The following is a 12,097-nucleotide window of genomic DNA, read 5'->3' as shown; positions in this document are numbered from 1 at the left end:
CCAGCCAGATTCATAGATCCAACTGCCTACTCAACACCTCATTTAGATGTTTAATAGACATCTCAAACATAACATTCCAAAAGTGAACTTCTGATCTTTCCCCCAAATCTGCTCTTCTCACAGTCTCTCCATTTCAGTAAATGAAAACCCTGTCCAAGTAGTTTTTCAAATGAAAAACCCTGGAGTCATCCTTCAGTCTTCTCTTTTTCTCACACCCACATCCAATCTGTCAGCAAATCTAGTGACTATACCTTCAAAATATATCCAGAATCTGATCACTTGTCACCACCACCACTGCTTCTATGCTGGGCAAGTTACCTAACTCTTCTGTTCTCTCTTTCCTCATCAATGACTTAGGAGTAATAACTGACTATAACTTACAGGGTTAATGTGTGGATTAAAGAAAACAGTCTATGTAAAGAACTAAGCACAGTGCTGAGCAAATAGTTGGGGCTCAATAAATGTTAGTTTTTATTATTTCTGGCCTTTGTTTTCTAGAAGGTTTCAAGGAGATTTGACTAGTAAAATTGAAGCCATCAGCTCCTTTTCATAATTGAATTTTGTTCTTCAACACATGCAATTTCCATTTTTAAGATTTCAACTAAATGGGTTGAAAAAAATAAAACATGTTACTGTACTCATGGCTTAGCTTCTGAAAAAGCAGAAAAGTGAAAATTCACCTTACCCAGTAAAACTGTCACAAATATGACAAAGAAAGCTTTGATTAACACAATGGAATCATTGGAATTCTTCTCTAGCTTGATTAAGAGTAATTTTCAGCTATTTAGAAGACTTTAGCCTAGAAAACATTTTTAATTCAAGGTTATATGGGATTATTACATGTGATATTGCACAGCTGTCTACAGCACTAGCTTCACAACCTGAAAGAACTTTGAGGATATGCGGAAACTCTTAGGGTGTTTCTACAGCGACAGCGTGCAGAACAGCCATCACTTGTATAAAACGGCCTCATATTATTAACCTGTAGTTCCACTTAATCTGTCATCTCGACTAATTATTAATAGGTAGAAAGATGCTGGAAAATCCTTAACAGTATTACATGAGGTGTCAGCAATATTACAATAAACCTGAATTAGACAGGAAACATCTCAGGTAAGTGCCCAAATGCATAGATTAGCTACATGGATGTTGCTAATAGATTAAGAAAAACCATTGCACCATGTAACCAGAAAAGTGGTTTCAGAACATTTAACTTGTCCCTTTAATGCAGTCACATTGCTAATATATGTGTTAAGAAATGTTTTTTGAATAGATAAGAAAAACTGTTCACTTAATTTCATTTTAATGTTTACGGAAAATCACATTTATTCTTTATTTACTCTCATTCTTTCTCTCTCTCATTCTGCATATATATATATGTAAAACATCTACCATGTGCTGGGTAATGAGAAAAAGCAATGGTGAAGTGCTTTTATTACTTAGCTCTTTGTAAAAGTACTTTTAACCTTTTGCATACAAGAGCTAGGTAATAATGACCTTGAATGTTTTAAGGGGGGTGGGGAATAACCCCAATGTGAAATTATTAAGTGTTGACTGTGCTTAATTTGATATTATCTTTTATTTGTCCATATTTAATTATATATTAAATTCTGTGGTATTCTGATATATATGTAATACATACAATGTAAAAATTTATATTTCACATTATATGCAAAAGTTACTTAGTAAAAATAAACTTGCATTGTTACCTATTGTGGGATCATTTTAGCTAGTCCATATATACTTTATATGCTAATTTTTATTTATTTCTTTATTTTTGTAGGAAGTCCTGGCTGAGCAAGGTTGGAAGTCCTAGCTCTCGCATTGACCGCACGAACTTTTCTAATGAAAAAACCATTTCTAAACTTGAATACTCTAATTTTAGTGTTCGATACTAATAGAAGAGAAATAAAAATTGTACTGCTTATAATGCATAATAGACATTATATACTATTAACTCTAGATACTAGAATAATAGTAGCAGAGTAGGGTGAAAAAAGGAAATTTCTGTTCTGAAAGCTACAACATTGTATATGTTACTAAAAATGTCTTACACTGAAATACTTTTGCTCAACTATGTTTCTAACAAGCAAAAATTTAGTATCCTAAAATAAAAAATGTCATTACAAAATATTTAATACAAATATTTAAACTTGTCTCATGGAATCTTTAATTGTAATGAATATTATAGCATACATGTTATTTGGCTAGACATAAAATAATAAAGTTAACCGTTTAAACATTATTTTTAGGTACTGTTGTCTGAATTGAATTCTAAAACCTTCTGGGGGCCGGCCCAGTGGCACAGCAGTTAAGTTCTCACATTCTGCTTCGGTGGCCCAGGGTTCACCAGTTTGGATCCCAGGTGCAGACCTACTCACTGCTTGTCAAGCCATGCTATAAAGTAGAGGAAGATGGGCATGGATGTTAGCTCAGGCCCAGTCTTCCTCAGCAAAAAAGAGGAGGATTGGTGGCAGATGTTAGCTCAGGGCTAATCTTCCTCAATAAATAAATAAATAAATAAATAAAACTTTCTGAATGATAATTTATTAAAGTTGAGTAATTTGTTTAATAACAACAACAAAAAGAACCAGTAGTTAGATATAAATGTATATGATATCAGTATAATCATAAAATAATATCAATAAAGAGTTAATTTTTAAAATTCTGGTTAAATGAGAACATGATTCCATACTTAGATTGGAGCTACTTCATGCTTTCTATGAACTACATTATTCTGCATAGTGAACAGATGAGTGATGGCAACTGATAAGAACCCACAATTTCAGGACAGCAAGCAGCAAGTGTTTGATCAACAACCATGCATGATGGATGTCCTATTAACCAGAAAAGGAATTCAGAGTCTAAATAAATCATCTACCCCCAAACTTCACCTATCATTTGGGAATTTTCACATGTAAATGATAATTAATCAACAGAGTATTTAAGGGGAAGGTTCATTTTTATATCATAGAATTCTACTTTGAAAAGAGAAGACCTTTAACTCAAAATACTGGAGAATTTCAAATGTTGTAGGTATATACTTGCATATATCTTTCAATGATTTTCAAATTTTTATAAGGGAATCCTTCATTAAAACAAAATTTTACATAGAATTAATACATAAAGCAAGTGAAAAAGCACAACTGGTATGACTGACATAGGGATGGGGGTCCCTGGAGTCCTGCACACTTGGTGTCAATTTCCCTCCTGCATCTTGTCCTCCTTGGACAATTTCAAATCCCTTGGGAATAGAGGTTAGAAACCACCGTTCTGTCTATGGAACAAATCTCCATCGCTACCCTCCATGGCATGGAGAAGGAATTCAGGCCCCGCTCCTCTACCTGCTGCAGGATTAGAACTGAGAGAAGGAGATTAGGGTGGACTGACTTTGTTCACTTGAAAGGTTAATTGTATAGATGATGATAATATTGATATCAAATACATATAAGATAATACATTAGGGAATGACAAAGACTTTTTTTTAACTTTCCAAATATACTTAGAATAAAGAACTTCACTATTAATCCCATCATCATGTTAAGTGTTATATGTGTCAGATATTATACAGGAGAATCTATTGTGATATTCCTTTGAGTTTTGCTCTGCTTGTACTTCCCCACTCCTGGTTCAGGAAAAGTAGACAAGTCTTTGTGTTCCCTTACCTCAGGGAGGGTTTTGATGCCACATCCCCTGAAGACAACTTTTCTTCCAAGGTTTCATTTTAAAGAAGGCATTATGCTGTGAGTCAAGGAGAAAGACAAACACTAGGCCTTCTAACGAGTAAAAGAAGCAGAAATGGCAAGAGCCAAGAAGACAAGGAGATTATCCAAGACTTTCGAAAGAGACCAAAGGCTGTGGATTTCCCAGGAGATGGAGACCTGCACCTTTCTCCCCAGCAGCACCTCTAGGGGATGGCTAAACCTGAGAGGGGAGCAGCTGTGGTGCACCCAGGGAGGTTGGATCCCAGGCCTAGGGCTCCCAGCCTTAGCAAGATTCCTGTCCCCAGAAGTGCTGCAAAGCATCCTGACCATAAGGGGCCGTGCTGGCTTGGACAGTAGTCATGGTAACCCATCTGCACTGGAGACCAGAGAAATTCTCTCTGCATATGACCCTTTACATGGTCCTTCTGAGAGAGAGTGCAAAGCACCAGGGATGACTAAAATTTAACTTCCATCTCCCAGACCCGATGGGGTGTGAAGCAGGCTCAATTTGATTTAGAGAAAATAAAATAGACATTTCTTGCACACTCAATTTGGAAACAAAATCTGTATCTCTTTACACATAGAAAGGCTAAATGATTTTGAAAAAATATGATCTCATAAGTGACACCAATATGTCACTTTTTATTACCCTGATAGCCTCTGGTAGCTCCCTTCCCAGCTCTCTTGATAAGAAAATCACACTTTTGCTGGCACAGCCTTCTCACAGCACAAAGTGAATCACGTTAGTCAAGGTTGCTTAACGATTAATCCATGACTAAATTCTACTGCTGGATGAAAAATGTAGATAATGATTAAATATAGATGTTCATGAATGGGTAGAAAGCAAGAAAAGAAAAAGGTAAAGCAATTTAAAAAATGTGTTATTGAGCCCAGGTAACACATCTTAACAGTAAACTTAATATGTCAAATTTCATTTGGAACTGACAGAGTGAATTTTTAATTTACATTTCATATTTTAGCTAATAACAAATCTTGATAGGTTTTGTTTTGTCAGAATGAGACATTTTGAAAACCAAGAAAAAAAATTAAAACATGAGTATCTACTTCAGTGACCATCAGTGAAGAGTCCACATGCCCACACTCTCCTCAGGAAGCAACAAATCAGAATTAGGGGATATGATTTGTAAAAACATATGAACTATTATTTTTCATATTTATATAAAGTATGCATATCTTTTTAAAAACCTAACCCAAGAAGTAAAGCTCAATAGAATCTTCTTGGCAGGAGGGAATATGCAAAAGACAGACTCTTTACCAGGTAGGGCACATAGAAACAACAGGGGTGTGGGAGAGACGTGAGATTTTTCTGTTAGGTAGGGTATGGGCTTCTAAGCTTGAGCAGAAGCAATCCAAGTTTCATGTGAGACTGGGAATCTCTCAGTACAGGAGAACACCTTGCAGCCTGAAGAATGCTGGTGCTTCAAGAGTAGGTGTTCCCATTAACAAAGGGCAGAGAAGCACTGAGGGAGGGAGCTCACCAGTGGGGGGTTGTGGGGGGCAGGGTTCTGGCAACAACACCCACTAGTTTGACTTTGCTGGAAGCTGGTCACCATTTTTACAACTAAATATTTTCAACCTTGTCTACTGAAGGAATTTTTCAGAACCACATATCTCTAAACTCATAATTAGAGACAACAGGAAAACATAATAATCCACTTCCAAAAATTAGTTTGTATTTGGAACTATGTAGTCCACAGATGTATTTCATACAGTAGCTCTCGTTAATATAGATGTCAAAGAATGTCCACTACTTGGTTAAAAGGAAAAGATTTTCATGTCTGGAACTAATTTCAGGAACTAAAAACAGGCAGCATGATATGGTAGACAATAATCTGGTCTAGGAATTGGAAGACCTGCAATCTGGTCCCAGCCCATCCATTAATTAGCTGTGTGCCTAGGTGTCCACAACTGCAAAGTCAAAAAGCTGGGCTAAATCAGGACTTTTCACAGGATTCCAGTAAAGCAGAGGCCTCCCAGGAGCTGGCAGCAGGAGAGCTACAGAAGAACAGTGAGAAGGATGAGCAGCTTGAGCTCAGCCCGGGCCTCCGATCAGAGCAGCCGTGCTCTCACCTCTTTCGTGTAGTAGGATTCTCCATAAGACATCTTCGAGAAGAATTCTGCCTCAAATGAAGAAAAACAAAAAGCAACAACAACCAAGACGATGAGTTTAGTATCTGGGTTCTTCTTTTCTAAATTTCTCTAAATGCTAAACTCAAATGCATTTCCTAGTCTCTTGACGACTTCTGTCAAGCCAGTGTGGTATGTATACTTTACCTTTAATCATTTTCATTGAAATATGCATAATTTGTGAAAAGTACTCTTGGAAATAAATTCTTATTTTTCATAGTGGTTTCCATAAAGGTCCCTGGTAGCTAAAATATTTCAGAAATTGATTTTCTGTTTTCTTTTGTTTCTATTTTTACGTTACCAAAAAATATATACGCAAGAGGATACAAATATATATAATTACTGGCTTAATTAAAATGCGTTTTATAAGCATGTCTTGGAGATTTTAACCTGACATTTAGAATTAAGCGTAAAAGCTAATTTTCCTTTTCTTAACTGGTTCAAATGGTTTTGAATAAAGCCAAAGTCTGATAAAAATTTTAAATATTAGAATTTAAAAGTCTAGTTACTGCATGATCTCATTAGCAGTCTTTTCTATAAAAAGTGGGGGTTTCCCCCTCTAAAGAGCATGGTTTTTATTTCTCCTCTGCTGGAAGGTCAGTATACATTCTTGGTTGGATGTCCAAGATACTTTCATCTTCAAACTACATTTTTCTTTTATTAGTTTTATTTTTCATGTTGGCACAGTGGACTCTGCAAGTAGCAGTGGACGCAAACCTCTAATGTGGCTTCCTTTTTTTTCTTCTAACTTTTTACAAATACTAGAAGACACATAGAGAAAGAGAAGATGCGGGAAATTCATTGTATTGGAAATGGAGTTTCCATTTCAAAACAATTCTACAAAGCAAGGATTACAGTCAGTCATTTGCAAGCATCAAGGCAGAATTTCTACCAAATTCAGCGTAGGTTAATCTGGATTGAGAACACTCTTGCAATGCTTACCCAGGAAATTGGCGTAAAGTTGGTGGACACTATGTACCATTATTTTTGAGACTCACTATCTACAGCAACCAGAAAAATGGAGCAGAAATCCTTCTACTCCTCAGGTACTATCTTCTGAGGTAGCAAAGAAGAATCAACCTTCCTCTCTCTGATTCCAGCTACCATTCTTTCTCCACTGATTGGGATAACATAACTCCTCAATCACAGCAGGCGGGGAATAGAAGGACACAGGGAGTGGCATATTGGGCAGTCCCTTTACTTAAAGCTTGGAAGTCGAGGCAAGGAAGTCCTAAGTGTTCATTTTATAATTATTCTTTATGAATTATTTTATACATCTTTTCATAGGTAAGATGTATTTCATAATTTTAAAAAATTTTAAGGCTCCTAGAAATCTCATAGCAAAACAATAATAAAATACTGGATTAGGGCACATCAACCATTCCAAGGCTTTAGATATGATAACGATCCCCTCTGTCGGTTGGCAAATACCAGTATAGAACCAAATTCTCCTCAATAAAAGACGAATACATAGGAAACAAAAATCAGCCTTAAAATTCAAAAAAGCACTACAGCCAAGGTAAGTGGAACATTATCCTTTAGAATCAGGGGAAGTACCTATCTCTAAAAGTTATATATTATAGGAAAAAACAAAATTCCAGGAAACATCTGTTTATGTCCTCAACAGCATGTAATGGAAGTTGATCTTTGAAAAAAAAGCAGGGAGCTTTTGGGGAGAATATGTGCAGGTTAAAATAAAATATATGGATTAAGGAAAATTAGCTGAGATATAAAAATCATATTCTGAAGAGCAGGCAACACACCCCTATACCTACACACTTAAGCTATGGACGGACTATAGGAGTCTTCAAAGGGAACAGGAGAATTGCAATCCATTCTGGAATTAGTAACTGGCAAATTTCACTAGTGATGTAGAGCTCTGGTTGCCAAACCCAGCTGATCATCAGAATTACCCAGGGAGTGTCTAAAATAGACTTATTACTGGGCCCCACCCCAGACCTAATGAATCAGGATCTTCCATGGGTTTTGTCCCTGAATTTACATGTTTAAAAATATTCGCAGGTGATTTTGACAATTTGGCGGGTTTAGGAAACACCAGTGTAGAGAATAAATCTGAAAAGTTCATCAGGAAAGTAGAAGAAAGAACAAAGAAAGGAAAATGTGAGAGACAGAGAATGATTAATTTAGAAGAAAGACAGCACATATCTAACCCATCAAGAAATCAATGATAGAAGTTTGTGGGGGAACAAGCCAGAATACTGAAACAGAAGGAAAAATCGGTTAGGATAGAAGAAAACTTTCTTGAGTAACAGTATATAGCTATAAACAAATATAGCTCTAAGTATGTACACTATAAAGTTATACAGCTAGGAAGGACTTACATTTTAAGCAAAGACTACTGAAAGGAGGCCCATACATAAAGCCGGGCTTGGGGCCGGCCCAGTGGTGCAGCAGTTAAGTGTGCATGTTCCGCTTCTGCGGCCCAGGGTTCACCGGTTCGGATCCGGGGCGAGGACATGGCACTGCTTGGCAGGCCATGCTGTGGTAGGCATCCCACATATAAAGTAGAGGAAGATGGGCACGGATGTTAGCTCAGGGCCAGTCCTCCTCAGCAAAAAGAGGAGGATTGGCAGCAGTTAGCTCAGGGCTAATCTTCCTCAAAAAAAAAAAAAAAAAAAAAAGGCCTGGCTAAAAAATTAATTGTTAAGATAAACAAAATCCTCTAGCATTCACCTCAAGAAGAACCTAACTGCTGCCCAGTAACCGCTCTGTTTCTCTAATCCATTTACTGTCCCACCCTCCTAGACAACTATTTCATACTAACTCCTCATTCAGTCATGGCTCTGCTTCCTATTTCCAGCAGAAGAGAACTTCCACGAGCTCCTACCCACCCACCCACATGTGTGCCCAAGTACTTCCTCTCCTGTCCTGCTTGTTACCAGAGATGAACCATACATGCTCCCAAATGAAGCCATGCCTGGATCCCATACCCTCAAGGATACTGCTTCTGCAGTTCTCACTTCTGCATTATCCATTTTTGTTTCCTATTGAATGAATCTCTCCCATCAGTCTGCAAACATGCTATTATTTCTTCCTCTCTTGACCCCTCCAGCTACTGCCACATATCTCTTCCTTTTACAGATAAACTTCTCCAAAAAAGTTGTCTACACTTGCTGTAGACCAATCCCTCCATTCTTCATGAACCTGTTTCCATCATGCTTTTGGTCTCCCACCCGTCTGCCAACACTCCTCATATTATCTCCAATGATTCCATTCCATTGTTGCTAACTCCACTGGTCAATTGGTCAATTCTCTGTCTTTCTCTTACTTAAAGCGATAGCACTTTTTCCTCTTGGCTTCCTGCATATCACACTCTTGATTTTCCTCTTAGCTCATTATTCACACCTTTTCAGTCTTCTTTGGTGATTCTTTCTCCCCTCTTCATCTCTCTAACTGTGGAACATTGGAGGGTCCCCGAGCTCAGGCCCTGAACATCTTCTTTTCTTAATCTATACTCATCCTTTTGTCAATATTATTCAGTCTCATAACTTTAAATATCACATACAAGTTCACAACTCCAAAATTTACACTTCCCACCCAGGCTTATTCCCTCAAACTCCAGATTCATATAACCAACAGCCTAGTCAACATTTCCAATTGTACTTTTATTAAACCTCTCAAATTTTCATGTCCCAAACTAAGTTTCTGTGCTGCCTGGGTCCAAACTTACCCCTCCCTCAGGCTTCCCGCACCTCAGCTGATGGCTCCTCCTACAGATTTCTCCACCTCCACTGACGGCAACATCACATTTTGAGATGCTCAGAACAACAACAAAAAAGTCATCTTTGACTTTTCTCTCACGTTCATGCCCCTGTTGTCTCTATCTTCAAATGTCCAGGGTTTGCTTAAAAATAATCCAGTGGGAGGAAGGGAGGGGCACAAAGTGGATGGAGGTATAGATAAAACAAGATTAAGCATGAGTTGACAACTACTAAAGTGGGTACACAGGGGTTCATTAGGCCATTCCCTACCCTTTGGTTATATTTTCCATAATAAAACTTTTAAAAATATATGCTTGAATCCCACTGCTTCTCACTAACTCTAAGGAGAACCCCTGATCCCAGTCACCACCACGTTACTATAATAGCCCCCTGACTAAACTCCCTGCTTCCGCCTTTGTCGTTCTTCAGTCAGTCCTCAACACAGCACCGAGCGATACTGTTAAAACAAATCGTATCACGTCACTCCTCAGCTCAAAAGCTTCCTACTGTGATCTATTTTACTCTAAGTAAAAGCCAGAATGACAGTGGCCTCATGGGCCCTATACAATCTGGCCTCCCCTATGTCTTTGACCTCATCTCCTATTACTGCCCCCTTGGTCACCCTGCTCCAGCCACGTGGAATTCCTTGCTGTTCCTTGAATGTCTCAGGCATCCTCTGCGCGCAGGCCTTTCCACTTACATCTTCTCTGACTTATGTGCTCTTCTCCCAGATGTCCACGCCTCACTCCCTCACTTCCTTCTGGTCTTTGGGCAAATACCACTTTATCAATGAGTCCTTCCCTGATCACCTTATTTATTTATTTGAGGAAGATTAGCCCTGAGCTAACATCTGCTGCCAATCCTCCTATTTTTTGCTGAGGAAGACTGGCCCTGAGCTAACATCTGTGCCCATCTTCCTCTGCTTTCTGTGTGGGACGCCTGCCACAGCATGGCTTGCCAAGCGGTGCATAGATCTGCACCCAGGATCTGACCTGGCGAACCCCAGGCTGCCAAAGCAGACAGTGCAAACTTAACCACTGTGCTATTGGCCGGCCCCCTAATCACCCTATTTAAACCGTCAAACACGCACTTCCCAAACTTCCTATCTACTTCTTTACTTTCCCCATGGTGCTTATCACCATCCAACTACTATTCTATGGGTTACTTTTTTATAGGAAAAAAACTTATACATTAAATTCCTAATACCTAATTTGGAATGATTAAGTGGTGATTTCACCAGAAAATTTTTAGAATTAAACACTAATAGTATAGAAACTGAATTAGCACTTTGTCCTTAAAAGCAGTGTTTATCTCTGAATAGAAATTTCTCTTCCAACAGAGAGTTTAGCAGTGGAAACCTCCTTTTAATTTAAGGAAATTAGTTTTAAGTTTTCACATTAAAGTGAAATCAGTAATTACTTTAAAACAATAATATTTTGTCTGCACTGTGATGGAGCTAAACAGGATTATTTGTAAGGAATACAAATACATTCTCCCTAGCACGTCCTTTAGTACTAAAAGTTTTGCCACATTTAAAAAATTAAATCCATTCTGTCTCAGAGACATAACTGATTACTCTGAAAATATAAAAATCTGTTAAATGTTTAAACTTTCATTTATCTAATTGTATACCATAATTTGAAAAGGGAAAGAGCTTTGCACTTATAGTTGCATACAATTTAACAAACATTTTAATAAAGTAGAAGACAAAATTAGTTTAATGGACCTAAATTGAAATGAATAGAAGATTTAATATTAGATTTTCAGAAAATTGAGATGTACCGTAAATTCTTTTAATCTGTCTATGACCTCCTTACCATCTCTCTTTCATACCAATTTGCTTGAATTTAGCAACAAAATCTCTTAATGGGGCCCATTAGTGCCTACAATATGCAATCTGAATAATACATTTGAGACATCAGCATTCTGGTATTTAGGCTGTAGCTTAACTGATTTTAAAAAGAATGCCAATGTCCTATTCATTTTATTGTCTCACCCACTGTTTGAAAACAGAGTAGGAAAAAAACACATTAGCTATTGTCAAATGTCAGCAAGTGTGGATAACCCTGAATGGTCAGAGCTGTCAATCCGCAGCCCATCACAGGGCTTTAATTCAGCAGTGTGTGTACACACGGGCATCGCTGCCAGCCATGAGCTCAGACTCTTTGCTAACATAAGTTTAAACTCTCCCTAGCACATCCTTTAGTACTAAAAGCTTTGCTACATTTAAAAAACTCAACCATGTCCAAAGACAAAACTTGGGTGTATTAAATGGTATCCGTATGATTAAATTTGAAAATATCACTTTGAGACATGACAGAACAGATCATTAAAATGCAAATCATGTTTTTCCAAATCATAATGTGCATCGTTTTTTAAGTGCTGGCTATCCATGAGTAGCCCACAATTTGACTAGGAAACGAGACATTCACAAACACATCTTTAGAGAAAAATTCCAAGGTAATAGCCAAATGATGTTATGGTACTATACTCATGTGGTATGTCTTAAAATTAAGGCCCGAT

General features: G+C 37.7%; 1 protein-coding gene across 2 annotated transcripts in view; it reads left to right on the top strand.

The window, feature by feature from the left end:
- The window catches only part of ACYP2 (acylphosphatase 2), a 152,325-nt gene extending 150,169 nt beyond the window's left edge, over positions 1 to 2,156 (top strand). For both annotated transcript variants that reach the window (XR_011526533.1, XM_070573888.1), the window contains one exon: positions 1,784 to 2,156. Coding sequence is in view for 1 of the 2 variants with exons in the window: in XM_070573888.1 (XP_070429989.1) it covers positions 1,784 to 1,898 (115 nt within the window). In the remaining variant the exon portion in view is untranslated. The remainder of the gene's footprint in view (positions 1 to 1,783) is intronic.
- The last annotated feature ends 9,941 nt before the right edge of the window (positions 2,157 to 12,097 follow it).

This window comes from Equus przewalskii, chromosome 14, assembly GCF_037783145.1.
Source record: "Equus przewalskii isolate Varuska chromosome 14, EquPr2, whole genome shotgun sequence".
Classification (NCBI taxonomy): Eukaryota; Metazoa; Chordata; class Mammalia; order Perissodactyla; family Equidae; genus Equus; species Equus przewalskii.
The sequence above is the reverse complement of the archived record's forward strand: the minus strand, read 5'-3'. Positions and strand labels throughout refer to the sequence as shown.